The 17,411-nt window shown below is 39.7% G+C and overlaps 1 protein-coding gene across 1 annotated transcript; it reads left to right on the top strand.

Annotated features, from left to right (window-relative positions):
* The first annotated feature begins 1,270 nt into the window (after window positions 1-1,270).
* Window positions 1,271-17,202, top strand: sapcd2 (suppressor APC domain containing 2). Its single transcript, XM_017460767.3, has 6 exons — window positions 1,271-2,568; window positions 6,503-6,642; window positions 10,326-10,472; window positions 10,889-10,990; window positions 11,333-11,446; window positions 13,815-17,202. The coding sequence occupies exons 1-6, from the start codon at window positions 1,791-1,793 to the stop codon at window positions 13,941-13,943; spliced, it is 1,410 nt and encodes a 469-aa protein (XP_017316256.1). The 5' UTR covers window positions 1,271-1,790; the 3' UTR covers window positions 13,944-17,202.
* The last annotated feature ends 209 nt before the right edge of the window (window positions 17,203-17,411 follow it).

The raw sequence follows: 17,411 nt of genomic DNA, 5'->3' as shown, positions 1-17,411 counted from the left end.
ATTAAAAACATCCTCTGTCGATGTTTGCTATTCCTTCATGTTTTGTGCCTCAAATGCGTGTACATGAATATTTGTTGTTATATCTTTTATGACCATCATCATTTCTTTGAATCAACAGACCTTTTTTTTTTTTTTGCTTCCAGACTGTCTAACTTAAACCTTATTTTCCTTTGTAAAATTTTTGAGTGTATGCACAAGCGCTTAGAGGTTTGGCTCTGATTTGGTTCTGGATAAGCTGAGCCAAGCATAGCTGAAAGGGACAAGGAGCTTTTCTTTTCAGCTACAGTACAAAAAGACAGAGTCTAGGCTATTATTTCTGATTTCAGGATATTAATTTAGGTTTATATTTTGAAAGTAAATAACATGTTGTGCAGCGGTGTATTATTGACACCTCACAGCTCCAGTGCCTCCAGTTCAATCCTGAGCTCAGGTTGCTGTCTGTGTGGAGTTCCTTTGCATGTTCTCCCATTTTAAGAGTGGGTTTCCTCAGAGTTTTCCAGTGTGTGAATGTGTGTGGATGGTGCACTGGTGTCCCATCCATGATGTATTCCTGCTTCACACCTAGTGTTCCTGGGACAGGCTGCGGATCCACTGCGTCCCTGACCAGGATGAAGCGGTTAGGGAAAGCCAGCACAACTGTAAAGTGGCACAATTCTAACACGTTTGTTTTCTCTAAATCCATGCATGTAACTGTAACAGCATGTATGATGCTGTGTGGGAAATATGAAGTCTGTAATTCATGTTTCCTTCAAGTCCTCCTTTGAAGATTGTACGTACAAGTTCAGAGCTCATGATTATGACATGGTGTGTGTTCAAGTGCTTTTTGTAGAAAAAATTTAATTGTGTAAGAAAACTTTTTTTTATTAACATTTTGGATCATCAATGACAAGGAATTTATTTTAACATTGCAGAATTATCACTTAAATCGTATATTGCATGTTCTCCTCGTGCTTCAGGGGTTTCCTCCGGGTACTCCCCCAGTCCAAAAACATGTGCTGTAGGGTAATTGGCGTTTCCAAATTGTCCGTAGTGTATGAATGGGTGTGCGATGAGTTGGCACCCCGTCTAGGTTGTCCCTTGCCTTGTGTCGTGCTTCTAACAGCACTTGCCACCAGCATTAAATCATCATTGAATAAGAAAAAAGTTACAGTTGTCTGCTACAACTGTCACTATAGAATTGTTAAAGTAGACCTCCTGTACTTGAATGAATGAATGAATCCACTGAAAATAATTAATGGTCAGTTGATGTCCAACAGATTGCATGATGAAGTGGCAATTTCTCTATATACTCTTACTGCAGGAACTCCTGCTTGGATCACACTCCATTAGTAGGCTAAAATAGTATAAAATGTGTTTCTTTGAAGAAAAAAGAAAAAAAAAGAGGAGAGAACTATTATGTTTCATATCCATCTGGAGACTATAGAACTAAACAACCTCCTGGCCAACTGCTATTCAAATCTCTAAAGAACAAAACTCAAACCCTGTTGCTTTTGTAGCAGCCAATCAGCGTGGAGCAGTTCAGCGAGCAGCCAATGAGAGCGTCGATGAGCAACCGTTCGAAGGGCGGATCTATTGGAAAGGGAAAAAAAAGAAAAATGAAATGTGGTGGAGAAAGTTGTGCGGGTTTAGAGGGAATTTCTGGAAGAGAGAGAGAGAGAGAGAGAGAGAGAGAGAGAGAGAACTGGGTGGGAAGAAAAGTATCCAGATGATGCGTTTGATTTAATTCCTGGATGGATCACAGTGATAGTGATTTATACAATTTATAGATCGTGATCTGTTTTTAGAGCCTCATGGCTTTGATCGCAACAGATCCCAGCTGCATACAGACCGGACTAACCAGCACCGCTGTCAGTAAGGAGTGCACTGACAATAAAACAAAAGCTTTAAAAAACTCCAGCATGCAAGCACAAGGCGCAGAGTTTAACACCGAGGGTTTACCCAAAGCTTTTCTGCACAGCCTGCGGACTTTGTTCGATATTTTAGACGACGGAAAGCGAGGCTACGTGCACATCTCGGAGATCGAAAGTCGGTGGCAGGGCGCGGAAACGCAGGATCTCCCCGGCGGTGTGTTGGAGAGTCTGAGGCGCGTCACACCACCGCACGGCTGCCTCACCTTCGAGCGCTTCGTCTCGGGACTTCGATCCTCCGTCCTGAATCCTGACAAAGCACAAGCTTCAAACCACTCTCAAAAGCAACACTTCCAGCATCCGAACGGCTTCAAAGCGCAACCGCATAATAAAGTGCGACCTCTCGGACCGAGCAACGGGACTAATGTTCAGCACAGCCGCGCGAGCGCAACGCTACAGAACCGCGCGCGACAGCAGTACGACAGCAGGGGCTGTGCGTGCACCAATTCAAACAAATACTGCGCGAGCGGTTCCTCGTCGTACCCGAATCCCAGTGCTCAGCCATGCACGAGGAGTGGCAGGAGCCTGGAGCGCGTTCCCGTGGCGCCCGAGCGCGCGCCTAACCGGTCTGATTCGAATCGCATGGGGAAAAAGGTGCAGCAGCAGCCCACCCGCGTGCAGTCAGTCGAATCAATCCCGGTAGAGTCTTTTCACAAGACAAGTAAGTTCTTTGCAATTGCCTACACACCTAAACTACTTAATTATATGCATTCATTAATTCATTTCCTATACCTGTTGTTGTTTGGCCCTGGGACCGCAAGGGGTCTGTGATTTTTTATTTATTTATGAGAGATCAAAAGGAACTTCATTATCAAGATCCTCCTGATGAGGGTCATTGTGGATCTGGAGCCTATCCTGGGAACACTGGGTATGAGGGTGAATGGGATGTCATTCCCAGGTGGCACAGTGGATTAGTTTAATTTGCTTTCTACCTCTGGGGTTTGGGTTCGAGTCCTGTCTCCACTCTGTGTGCACAGAATTTGCATGTTCTCCCTGTGGTTCAAGTACTCTGGTTTCCTCCCCCAGTCCATTGTCATGCACTGTAGGCTTTAGAGATTGGCATCTCAAAATTGTCCGTAGTGTGTGAATGGGTGTGTGCAAGTATGATGGGTTGGCACCCTGAGTCCCCTGGGATAGGCTCCAGGCTCTCCGTGACACTGTGTAGGAGATGCGGTTCAGAAAATAAATAGATGGATGGGATGTCAGTCCATCTCAAGGCATCATGCATGCTGTAAAAATAATGGCTGGAAAAGAACTATAAAATTGACAGCAAAAACAACTGTAAAACATATTTACAGTAAAGTCCTGTAATATCTTACATAGTATAAAAGAACACATAATCAAGAACATTTGCATATTTGTCTGATGCTTTTAAAAACAAGCAACTTACAATTGATGCAGCATACTGAGCTGAAGGTTAATAGTCTTGCTCAAGGACCCAACCACGGCAGTTTGGTGGTGCTGGGATTTGGACACATGACCTTCTGAGCCGTAACCACCGAGCCACTACAACTAGCTCAGATTGAGTCAGCCACCTCCAGCACTGAATTAACTCACACTAAATAGGATAGTCAGGACAAAAAATTATGCTAATTATACCAGGCCACCAGAACAAACATACTTGGCAGTATCACATGATCAGTTAGTCTTCTAGCAAAAGTCTGACTGGATTTGATTTGAATCCTCGTTCCAGATCACTGCTTGTGAGTGCTTCATGTTTTGACTTACAGGCTACATTTTTTCACTTCTGCGATTTTCTCTCTCCTCCTCAAATATTTGGAAATATGAGCATGACATTGCCAGGGGCGGTGTACAGTAATACCATGCCTTGGCTCTTACATCACAAGCAGGGAGGCTGCAAATCAGGTCTGGAGTGATGTCATTTTTTTCTTGCTTGAACTGGTGAATTGAAACCTGTCCAACCCCTGGTGGACTAGGGGTCATTTTCAAAATACTTTTCAAGACAGGAGAAATGACAGCAGAAAGGAATGCTATGTATGTGAATGGAAAAAAGAGAGAATCTTCAGCTGTATTATTTGGCAAATCAACAAATATGCATTCAGTAACAATGAACTCATGAACTTCCATTCCAGAAAGTTATTTTCCTCCAAACTTCCTCCAAACACCATGCTCCTACATTTCATCTCTATCTTGATTTGACACACAAGGGGCTGGGCATTGGAGCTTGTCGGCACTTGTCTTGTACAAATGATACCATCCGTTGAGAACCTTAGAGCCTGATCCGGAGTACCCTGAACAACGTTGTAATAGACATTTGAAAAGTCTTTGTAAGTCAAGTTGTTTTTTCCTGAAGAGTCACACCCTGAACTCCCCCGGCTTGAGCCATTTGTCATTGGAGATTAACATTTGCGCTGTTAAGCATTTGGTATGTGTAATTATCGTAGGAAGAGACTTCCCAGGCCTGAGGTGTTAACTGTTCAGAGAAATGATGAGGGAAGGTGGTGCTAAAGCTTTGGATCCAAGTGGATGAAAGATGTTACAATACATGTTGAGAATGTTACTGTACAAGGCATGTTAAAGATAATTAATAATGAATAATTTATTAACGACACATTTCATTTCTTCATAATTATGGAAAAACTCATCTTAAAATGAGCAACCTAAATCTACCACCTATGAGGAAATATTAGACAGATTTGTCTTGCACTTATGACTTTATATCACTTGAATAAATATCGCACGGTTGCAAGTTTTTATCTCGCGCTTCCGAGATAATATCACTCAACTGCACCTTTTATATCTTGCCATTTATTAATTCATTAATTTTTTGTAAGATATTTTCACGCAACTCGCAGTTGCAGGATGAAAAGTCGCAGTTGAGTGATATTATATTCTCTCCCTCAGCTCAAAAGTAAACGGAAGTGTTGTCTCTCACTGCCTTTTGGTTAAAAAAACATTCTTTTTTTTTTTTTTTTGCCCCTGGTGTGACTTGATGTTGTCATATTGCACATCGATTTAAATTCCCTATTGCCACAACAGATTTCCATCATGCTGATCATATACAGGTTATTTTTGAGATTTGCAGTCAGCTCCAGAATTATTGGTACCTCCACCTTTATTGAGGTCTCAGATTGCATGCTCAGTATTCCTCTATGTTAAATATTTTAAGAGTAGACTCAGTGCTGTTATGTTGGCACACCAAACTAAATGTAGGGTTGACAATAAACGTGGTTTTGTTCAGGATTGAAACATTTTTTTAAAAAAATTTTGCTTAAAAAGCTTAAATTGAGCAATTAACCGTACATCTTTTACTCATCTTTACCAAGGGTGGCAATAATTCTGGAGCTGACTCTATTTTTTTTTCTTTTTCACCGTGTGCCTGATTCTAAAAAGATTGTGTGTACATGTCTTCTCCCTTCTCTGGCCTTCTGAACATACTTCATTGTAATTCCAACCAGAAAATACTAGCTCAGGCGCAAAATCTGCTTGTCCTGAGTATCGGGGCTACTGCTGTGTAATTAAATAAAAAATGTAACATAGATTTTACTGTAAATTACAGTGAGTTTGGGCAACAGTTGCTACTAAACTGCTTTTGTCATTGCACAATAAATTTACAGTACTGTACCGTCAGATGCTTTTCATGAAGTGGGTGCGGCTAATATATTTTGGATTTGTTCATGAACATTGTTGCAGAGCATGTTTGTCTCACACCTCGAGGGTTGGGAGTTCAAATCCCGCCTTCACTCTGTGTGCGTGGAGTTTGCATGTTCTCCCTGTGTTTTGAGGTTTACTCCGGGTGCTCTCGTTTCCTCCCTCAGTCCAAAGACATGTGTTGTAGGCTGATTGGCATTTCTAAATTGTCCGTAGTGTGTGAGTATGATTATACTGCGATGGGTTGGAACCCCGTCCGCCTTATGCCCCAAGATCCCTGGGATAGGCTCCAGGCTCCCCGCGACCCTGTGTAGGATAAGCCGTATGTGAAATGGATGGGATGACATTGTTACAGGTCTAAACATGACGAAAATAAGTAATTATAAAAAGTGTCAGGTTTTGAATTAATACATTAGCAATAGGTGTGGTTAGTGCTATTTAATCAGCTCCTCTCATTCACTTTCACAACTAAACGTCCTTTAGCGGCTCAGTTGAAAGCCGTTTGGTAGCTATGTACAATTGCGTTTTAATTCGATTTTACAGAGGAAGAGCCTGAGGATAGGATACGACAGGTTGCTTGTATGAGTAATCAATACTTAATACAATGTATTAAGGACTCATTGTAATTACAATGAGTAATTAACCTGCTCTTTTCCGCACAGGATTGTGGTATATAGGCTATGTCATGAGAGGGCAAATGTTGCACAATGTATTTTCAGTGCATTGTAATACACTTACATGTGAATTCAGGATGTGTATTTTGTTATGTTTGTTATTATGTGTATCCCTAAAACAAGTTAAAAAAAAAAAAAAAAAGCCATACGTCTTAATTCAAGACTAGCTCCATCTTGTGGTACTGAGTGCTAGAAGTGTTATTATGATGTGTATCAACACCCCATCCAGAAGCTGTTTATTAAATTCAAATTCCAAAATAAATCTTCTCGTCTTCTCCTTATCGTCTTCCTTTTTTTCCTCAATCTCAGGTCAGCAGCAGGGTGAACGTGTTGGTCTGCCTCGGTCACAGAGTGAGACTACTACAGGGTTCACGGCGACCAGGCGGCACAGCAGGAGCCGGGAAGAGCCGAGACGACACACCATCACTAACGGGCTCGATTATGGAATGGTATGAAACGAACAAAGCCAAACTCGTTCAGGCGCCACTGTAGCCTTCAGCAGGAATAAATGGTGCACTTTGGGTTTGAATACAACCGGTTTGGATGTGTAGAACAGTATATAATAAATCAGATAAATCAGTAAACAGTAATTGCTGCATGTCAAATCTTTGCTTTTCTTGACTTCGATGTGTTTGAAATGCAACTGTTCCCTCCCAAAAATTGCTCTAAGCTGCTCTTTGACACAGCTTAAATCTATGTTTAATGACTTAAACTCCCACAAGTCATCTGTGGGTCGAGAATTATACTCCTGTAGAATATAGTAAAACAGTAGTTACTGAATAATATGAATAACTTTATTAAGCTGAGACTTGAAATGCTTAATTGATTGATTGATTGATATTTAACATAGTAGTTATTCATAATTTTGCAGTGTAAAAACATAGATATTTTTCATCCGAAGCCGTAGAGTGCTCCCTCCCCCAAGTATAATCCTTTGAGTTTAGGGGTCCAAGCACCAATTGTGCAGACCAAACTGGAAATCGTAGGGACATGAAGCTTAGTAAGTATTATGCCCTCCCCTACTCAGGCAAGCGTGATCAACCTGTGGCATTATAAGAGAGTATTTTCACTCACATCTTAGAAACCATGAGGTGTCTTTCTTATTCCTTAACTCATACAACACAAAAAGTCTATTATGCTCAGTCCACTTGGATTTTGAGTTCATTTGCATAATACGCAAGATTGTTTTACTCTTCTTTGGTCACCAATTTGATCAAATCTTCACAAACATTGGCTTAAAGCATCTTCAGACTTTGTCTTACAGAGATTGCAGAGGGATAATGGATTACGATCTATAGATATGGTCTATGAATATTACTGTGGAGATACGAATTTTTGACATTGGTATAATGTGGGTGCTATAACATTGAAGTAACTGTTTCTCTGAAAATTGTTGAAATTATGTTGAAATGATGTAAACTATGCCATCTTTTATTCTATGATTAGCTTGCCCTGGCTGCCATTGGCCAGTCACTTTTAGGAAGCATTTGACACGTTTAGAATTGGCTGATTATCATGACACTTGAATGGTATGTCCATCTACTTATCCTCTAGTTTTCCATGTTTACCTTACACAAATTAGCTACAGGGGTACTACTTGCAAAGAAGTTCTTGGACCCAAGTAGTTTTCTTGTGCTTGGCTTATGTAACTGTCAAGAATTGTGTGTTTTTCTTCTTTTTCTTTCTTTTTTTTCTTTCTTTCAAAAACAGCAAACATAAGTGAGGGCTTTCATTTGGGAAGTTTTTGTTTATTTAGAAAACCCATATGGTTTCCATCTGTACTCTTCCTTAACTTTTGGGTCTTTTATAGTTTACTTGAGTCACACCTGAATATTAATAATCCTGCCATTACACTGTAACGAACGCAGGATGGTTAGGGTGACGGTGTGCAAAGTGTTAACTGTTTTTCTAAAAGGACAAAAAAGACTAGAGCTGTGTGCTGCATTATCCATGACCACCACTTACCACTCCCCCTCTTCACACCAATCGCCCCTCCCCTTGTTCCCCCTTTTTGTCCCACCCCTGGTGTGTGCTGCTCCCCCTCTGCTAACTTTCATTTCTGTCCTTTTGCCCTTCTCTGTCTCTGCCTCTCTCTTTTCTCTCTCTATCTTTCTGTGTTTGCCTTTCTTTACTTATCTGTCCGTCTTACTCTCTGACACTCGACTCTTGCGTCTTCTGTTGTCTCCAGTCCTTCTTCCCCCTCCTTCCTTCTCTTCCTTTTCTCTCTCCATCCCCATGGTGGTGAGCCGGCTCGGGCCCCCGGGCCTGGGAGCTGGTGCAGTTTGGGCTGCCTACACCACTGTCTTCATCCCCCTCAGCAGCAGCCTGTACTCCAGCAAAGCCTTGCACTTTTTCTACTGGGTGAGTGAACGAGTGAGGGAGCGAGTGGGTGAAATAGATGCAGAATGGTGCGGTATATGGAGTCGGTGCTGTGGTGGGAGCACTCTGGAACGGTTAAACTGACAGCCATGAGGTGTGTCAGCATGTTGATGATTAACTGGTGTGAAGGATTAAGGAGGTGCTGCGTTCCATCGTACTTGAAAGTGGAACATTTCTGGATCAATACTCCTGCCTTCTTACTTGGGAAAAACATGGACGTCTGCTGCAAACCTGTGTGTTGTATGGCAAACTGTGGAATTTGACAGGACATATTACAGCACCTTGAGTGATATTTGGCAGTTCCCATGCCCTTTAAACATTTTATCTGTCCACCTAGAGTGCATCGAGTGCTAGAAAAGTCATTCACTGATACAATACCCTTTTCCATCTTGAAATTCTTGGAATAATGACGTTAGCAAGAGGGCTAGTAGATCCCTGCATTTTAGTATTATTAGACACAAATTACCTGGAAATGTTGAATGGCAACTAAAACATTGTTTTAAAAAAGTCTTAAAAAGTATGCAAAACGAATGTTTACAGTATGACGTTAGGTGTGTTTATTTCATGAGCTTGGGAAATATTGCATGAGTTTCCAATTTGGTATTCCCTTTTTAGTGACGGCATATTTCCAAGTTGAAGGTTGTATAATGGAACAAACCAAACCTGTTTCTCTTTTCCACCCACCCACATACACATTTAACGCCCCTTTAAATCATGGCAAGCTTTCAAGCCTTAGCAATTTCTCTATGTAAACTAACTCTGAAGTTTTTTTTATATTATCCTGCTTTGTTAATGCAGAACCAGAGTCACTTCATGTCTGTCTTTCTCTCTGTCAGGTGATGTCATGGTCTGTCATACCGTATCACTTTAACTCTGCGATTGGCTCATGTTGTCTGTCTGTATTGTTTGTAATGTTGCCTGCGCAGCTCCCCCTGCTCTGTTTCTCTTTTACAAAGAGGATTTAGACCACACACAAACACATGGTCTGACCCACACCTCTCCCCTTGAGCTCTCTCTCTCTCTCTCTCTCTCTCTCTCTCTCTCTCTCTCGCTCGTGCTTCATGACATCCCTTTGCTCTAATTCAAGTGAAGGGTTGGCTGTTAAAAAGGAACTGCACTCTGTATGCATTTGTGCAGCAAATTCAGACTTGCTGTTTTCTACTAAAACAGCAAAATCTTTAACCTACTAAAGGTAACTAAAGATTTCTTTGAGATTGCACTGTGAGCAAAATAGCACATGTTGTGCAGTTTTACATGATTGCTTTTGAGTGAATATGCAATTTGGAGCGTTTATATCTAAAAATGCCAAATACAGAGTGGTGTCTATGCAAAGGCAACCTGAAAGTGACTTTGAGAATGGCTATTGTGTGTGCACAAATTAATACGACTGAAGAGCAGGTACTAAATTTGCAGAAGCCAGTTTAAGACAAAAATATATTGCTTAGCAAGTCTTAATGATGAGAACGTTTATTAGGATGATGCTTTTGTATCTAAAAAAATGATCAAAATCTTTCTTTATCACAGTAATTATTCCTATCAGATATTTTCCTCCAATACCGACTGCAGTTAAAGAGAGCCTGGTACCAGGTTTAAGGGATTGTATTTTTGACTTACAGAATAAATCCATTCAGGGTTGTCATCATCCTGCTGTTATTTTATTATGAAGGATTCATTTATGAAACCCGTAGCTAATTGGTGAAATGCTTTGCCTGGTAACCACATGGTCATACAGCTAAATATACATGATCTACAGCTAAAGCAGATGAAGGAGCTGGAACAGGAGAAGGACTCACTGCTGTCTGGACTGGATGTGGTGGAGAGAGCGAGAGAGTGGTACCAGAGCCAAATCCACAGCGTGAACGAGAGACAGAGGCTCGTCGGGCAGAGTGGCCACCTCACTGTGCGTAACACACACACACACACACACACACACACACACACACACACACACACACACACACTGTAGAACATCAATGGGCCAATGAATATATATATATATATATATATATATATATATATATATATATATATATATATATATATATATTTGAAAATATACAGCAGAATTATTAATCTCTTACCACCATCAAGTGAAAGGGCTTTTTGTGCTGGTTTCCATAAATATTGTAAATATTTTCAATTACTGAGATTTATAAAAATTATTGCTATATTGGTATAACATTTATGTAATAAATAGAATTAGGGTTAATAATAGTAATTAATAATATAAATACAGTGTACACTATAAATCCAGCATTTCCATATAACAGATGTCTAATGGTGGCTTAATTTGTATCCATGTCTTTCTGTCATTAGGATTTTCTGACAGAATCCAATCAATGTCGCCTGAATGTCCTCCTGCCCAAACTACAGGAAGTGAACCGCTGCCTTAATGAGCTCATTTCCTGCTCTGGAATGGTTAGTTTATTGTCTTTATCTCACTATATTCAAATTATTGGGACAGTTTGGTGAACGAGTTGGATGGGCCGTATTCAGAGTTGAGTTTATCAGTGAGGAGTCACATGCGCCATTTTGTCGCAGTTTTTTCACACTTAAGCAGTTAATCCAGAGACACTGTCTGGTTATTATTTCTAACTGTAATATTGCATTCTGACATTAGCTTTTTGTAAATGTTTTTTAAATACTAGTGATGAACTAAAATGAAAATTCCTGGCTGAAATTGCATTCAATATCCAATGCCGTAACATTTATTGTATGTAAATGAATGAAAAATATGTAATCTTTTCTCTTCTTTGGCAGTCATTCCCCTCTCCAAACGGACAGTCTTCTATCTTCTCCCCCAGTGTCCCGCCTGTTCCTGCTCCTCCACAGGCCATCCAGAGACTGAAGGACCAGAACCACCTTCTCACACAGGTTTAAACCCTTAACATGTTTCACCATGTCATAGAAAATTATTGACTTAAGTCTCAGCCGGACAAATCAGGCGTAATAGATATGAAAGTAGGAAATCAGACAAGATTTACATTCACATTCATGCAGTTATTTGCCAGTATTTCTCCAAAGCAATTCACTATGAAGCCAGTTCAAAGCAGAGTTTTTAAGAGTGTTAAAGTCATCTAAGATGAATGAATTAGTTTGCTAAGATGAAGTGTACTTGCAAATCACAACTTTATATTAATAAACTTCTTCTTCATGTATGTTATTGTTTTGTATAGTAACAGTTGTATAGTAACAACTCAGGAGAGAGGACTGTGTTTTTTGTCTTATTAATGCCATGTTAATTGTAATAACAGGAACTAACTTGTTTTGTGTACATCCAACAACAGTAAATGTAACTATAAATGGATGTAAAGTATGAATTTGATAATAAATATATAAAAAATTTTGATAGTTGGACACATTGCTGTGGTATAAGAGGAATAAAACACTTCAGAACATGCTGTTATAGGAAAATGATCAACTCTGGGTGGTAACAGTAACTACACCACTGATTATTTTCCTATAATAACATGCCTTTAAGAACTTTATTCCTTACATATTGAGTAATTAATTACTTGTGTTTTTCTTTTTCAAGTACCCAACTGTCCCTTAATAGTTGCTGCAAGTGTTTGTGTTCAGTTTCGCTACAAACTCTAAACTCCAAGCAAGTGAAGCTATGAATGTTGCAAATAAATGATTAAATACCATCCCCTCCAAAAGATTGAAACAAAATGGCCAATTCTTTTTCTAGCTATACGTTAAAGACATTTGGGTTTGAGATCAAAAAATGAATGAGACAATAGATCAGAATTTCAGCTTTCATTTCCTGATGTGACTGATGTGGTGTTTCTTTTTGCCCAGATGTGCTCTGTTAAATCACTTGTTTACAAATTAAGAGCTGAGAAAGTCTACCCTTGGTTTGAGCCCTAGGTTTTGCCTGTGAAGACTGCATTTGTTGTTAAAAAGGATAAACCAACATGAAGTCCAGAGAGCTGTCTATGGGAGAAAAGCAAGCCATTTTGAAGCTGAGGAAAGGGAAAATCTATCAGAGCCATTGCACAAACATTGGGCATAGCCAATGCAACAATTTGGAATGTTCTGAAAAAGAAAGAAACCACTGGTGTACTAACAACACAGACATAGAACAGGTAAACCAAGGAAAACTACAGCAGTTGATGAAAGAAACATTGTGAGAGCTGTGAAGAAAAACCCCAAAACAACAGTTAGTGACTTCACCAACAATATTCACAGGGCAGGGGTGAAGTTTCACAATCCACCATTCAAAGAAGACTTCAAGTGCAGAAATATAGAGGCCGTACCACAGGATGCAAACCACTCATGAGCAGTAAGAATCAGAAAGCCTGATTGGAATTTGCAAAGAAATGCAGAGACGAGCCACAAAGGTTCTGGAACCAAGCTTAACCTGTACCAAATTAATGGAAAGGCCAAAGTGTGGAAAAAGAAAGGATTTGCTCATGATCCAAAGCGTAGAAACTCATCACTCAAGCATGGTGGAGGCAGTGTCATGGCTTGAGCTTGCATTTCTGCTTCTGGAACAGGCTCACTAATCTTTATTGATATTGTCATTCATGATGATAGCAGCAGAATGAATACAGAAGTAAAATGCAGAAACAGCCAGTCTTCCAGCTTACAGAGAAATGCATCCAATCTGATTGGAAGCAACTTCATCATGCAGCAAGACAATGACCCAAAAAGCACTGCCAACACAACAAAGTACTTCATCAGAAGGAAAAAGTGGAAGGTTCTAGACTGGCCAAGTCAATCACCAGACCTTAACCTGTTGAGCAGCATTTCACCTCCTGAAGAGGAAACTTAAGGGAGAAACCCCTCCAAACAAACAACAACTGAATGAAGCTGCAGTAAAAACCTGGAAAAGCATCACAAAGGAATAATGCAGCAGTTCAGTGATGTCAGTGGGTCATCGGCTTGATGGGGTTATTGCAAACAAGGGATATGCAACCAAATATTAAATGTTATTTGCTTTAATTCACTTCAAGACTTATCTGTTCCACTACTTTTGCTCACCTAAAAACTGTTCTAAAAAAGTTAACACATCTATATGTAAATATCAGGAAATGAAAGATGAAATTCGGATCTGTCGTCTCATAGTCATATTTTGATTTTGAAAACCAAATGTCTTCAATGTATAGCGAAAACAAGAGAATCGGCATTGCTGTTCCAATACTTCTGGAGGGGACTGTATGATCTGAGCACTGTGAGACTGTGAGTAATACAAATGATTTGATCCTGACTCATTTTCCCGTTCTTGTTCTTGTCTCAGGAGGTGACGGAGAAGAGTGAACGCATTACCCAGTTGGAGCAGGAGAAGTCGGCTCTGATTAAGCAACTATTTGAAGCCCGAGCTCGTAGCGCTCACGACAACAGTGTCCTAGACTCAACCTTCATATGAACAGACAGATCAGACCACAACCACAACCAAATCCCACTTTTACTCAGCCCAAGGACTGCAAACACTCCCTCAATACACCAGACTGGGATTTGATTGTGACTACTGCTTTCATGGTGTAATGATGAGATTTCATTTGACTGCATGCAAACACGCAAAGGTTAAATGTCACATATTTCTTCACACGCAAGAGTGACTCTATGTTTATGTATGACTTAAACCACTTTTGTGTGAATGCTGCCACATTTTGTGCACTGACAGATGTTGACAGATCAGTGGCTTTTAGCCTGAGCTTGAAATGTACTTTAACCTTCAAGATTTTTTTTCTTCTTTTTAAATTTTTTTTTATTTTTATGACTGGACCTGAATGTTATGGCTTAGCCACCTATCTTTACACTCCTGAACCCACCATATAACTAGTCAGACAAAGAAACATTTAGTGTTCTCAGATTATGAACTTTTGTCATACTGGGCCTCATTTATCAAACTGGCTACAAACATTGTTCACACAAGCGTTTACACAAGAAATTTAGTATACATGAAAATACATTCAGTTCGGACGAAATGTTCGTAAACTATGAAAGTTTGAGTAAATGTACATCACTAATGTAAACCTTAATTATTCTGCTTCTAATCTCATAACTGGCATTTGCAAGTTTATATATGGGATTACACAGTCAAGTTTAAATTTATTTCCATTGAAATATTTGTGTAAATCATTAACTTGCTTGAAATTAATGACACGAAAGAACTCCAAAATTGAGTTCGCATCTTTGCCTGCTTATCTATGTACATCTGGAGGATTAAGTGACATCCACTAGATGGCATGTTGGATCCAAAAATCTGTGTCCCATTAAAATAGTACACACGTTTGTGATTTGAGACACAACATTAGTGTGTTTAAGGGCACACATTGGCTTAGTCGTTAGCATGTTCGCCTCACACCACCAGGGTTGGAGGTTTGATTCAAGCCTGTGTGTGCGGAGTTTGCATGTTCTCCCTGTGCTGTGGGGGTTTCCTCTGGGTACACTGGTTTCCTCCCCAGTCCAAAGCATGGTAGGCTAATTGGCATGTCCAAAGTGTCCATAGTGTGTGAATGTGTATATAATTGTGCCCTGCGACAGATTGGCACCCTGTCCAGGGTTGTGCCCGATGCTCCCTGGGATAGTTCCAGGTACCCCCGAGTGGTATAGAAGATGGATGAATGGATTAGTTTGTTTATTCAGTTGTAGATACAGTGTCACATGGTGCTATACTGCCCCCACTGTTTACACCGGTATTGCACCATGTGCCTGCATCGCCTTCATTTCTGAGGATGTGCACGGTTGACACGCCAAATGGCCGCAGGATACATGTGACATCCATCTTGCACATGCATAATTAAAAGCTAGTATAATTGAGCCTTTAGTGCACAATGCCTTTAGGAGGCATTCTTTTAATATTTAGTCGTAATTTTGTCATTTTCAGCTTTCTGTGTCCTGTCTTTTATGGAATTTTGTGGGTGTCACTATATAAATCAACTGTGCCTTGAATGCACTCAGTAATGGCCTACAAAAACATTTGCACACAACTTTACAAAACGATTGATAAATGAGGCCCATTGTTAGCATGATGAATGTTGCAAATGTCAGGACTCGCTTTCCCAAGCACTGAAAAGTAACGATCGGAACTGGGAGAGAGTGTTCATTGTGATGCCCGCTCTACCATTTAACAACGAATCGTATGCTTCATTCATTAAGAAACTCAGCCCTGATTAAGAATCATGGACTGACAATTTCAATAGATGCCAGGATTTGTTTGTCCGTTTCAAATATATCTTTAAAGTGTGTTTTGAATGAACAAATGAATCAAACATGCAAGTGTAAATCTGGAAAACACATTTTTGCTGAACACTCTTCTAACATGAAATTCCAAAATCCATGTATTAGTGCATCTTAGATTTTAGCCATTATATGAACTTTCCAGCTACTACTCTTGGAATGCAAAAATAACTCTTGAGAGCGCATTCACACCTGGCTTATTTGGTATGGAACGATTTTACTTTTCTTTAGTTCGTCAGTCATCTCATGCGCTCCAAACAATTGAACCCTGGTCTGTCAAAAATAAGTTGTCTCGCTTCAGCTTGTCCAACAGAATGATAGTCCTCACCATATTAACCATAGTAACATTGATTTAATTTTCTGTATTGGCAATTTCAGATCTATTAACACAATGTAGTAGCTGATACAGGATTACATGTTTGCAACAGTACAATCAGACAGAATGATGGACATCCGCTGTTCTGCAGTCTCTGTGATATTTCAGCATGCATTAATGTATGTGTGAAATTGATAGTAACCTTAACCTATCTCTATTATTTCTAACACCTATGTGCTTACATGACCTACAGAGGAGCAAATATGAAAGTGTTCATCAAAACACACTTTTTCCAGAACATCCCCCCCCAAAAAAAGAAAAAAGATACATGAAGGATTTAACTCAACTGCAGACTTGCAGATGGATGAAAAATTGGACTGACCGTAAATCTCATCCCTTGTACAAACTCTTGCATATTAATATTATTTGCACAAACATTATCCCGTGTTCTGCATACTGTTAAAGGTGTCTTCCAAATGAACACACCTGGCACCTGGTGATCTTGTAGGTTTGACCTGGAGTACATATTTATTCAGTCCTCAGTAAGCTTTTCAGTCTAGTGCGATTTATTTGCAAAGACTGAACAGTCATGTCTTCCTCTGTGTCTACTTTCCTGAATGGGTTCAAGGCCTCATTGTAAACATACATACTGTATTTCCTACTAGTTTCTCATTATCCTGCTTTTAATTTAGTATTACCTCAGTCTTAAGAATCACATTGATGCTAGAACATTCTTTTCAGACATGACAGTCCCAAAGTTAAGATGGAGAGGGAATTTAGAGGCAAGAGAAGGGAAGGTTATTTGCATGTGGAAAAGACTTTGAGCAAGTGCAACGCTTTGACAGTGAAAGATTTTCAAAGGAGGAAAGCGGTTTTATTTTCTCTGTATTTTCTGAATGTACATGAACAACTTGATGTGGTGTTCGGCATGCGAGAACCATGTAAGTTTGAAAAATAGCTTGAAGGACTATCACCTGTGTGAGGTGTGAATTGTGTTGGGTGGCATGAATTACTTCTTGATGGATTATAAGTAGTACAGACAAATGGTTCATCAAGAGGTTATAAGCCTTTGGAAATTAATCAATTCATTTATGTTCATGCAATAAATAAAATGATTTAATGTGAACTGATATACAATAAGTTGTTTACTAGGTCCAACTACCATGTAGCTACAAGTAGTACACACACACACACACACACACACACACACACTGTAGAACATTAATGGTCCAATGAATATTTACCTGTTATGTCAAAAATGTTTTTTTATTAAAATTCTAAAAATGCTCAGTTTTGCTGTAAACTCTAGTCTCAAAGCAAGTGAAGCTATGAATG

The sequence above is a fragment of the Ictalurus punctatus genome, chromosome 28 (assembly GCF_001660625.3).
Source record: "Ictalurus punctatus breed USDA103 chromosome 28, Coco_2.0, whole genome shotgun sequence".
NCBI classification, from domain to species: domain Eukaryota; kingdom Metazoa; phylum Chordata; class Actinopteri; order Siluriformes; family Ictaluridae; genus Ictalurus; species Ictalurus punctatus.
The sequence above is the reverse complement of the archived record's forward strand: the minus strand, read 5'-3'. Positions and strand labels throughout refer to the sequence as shown.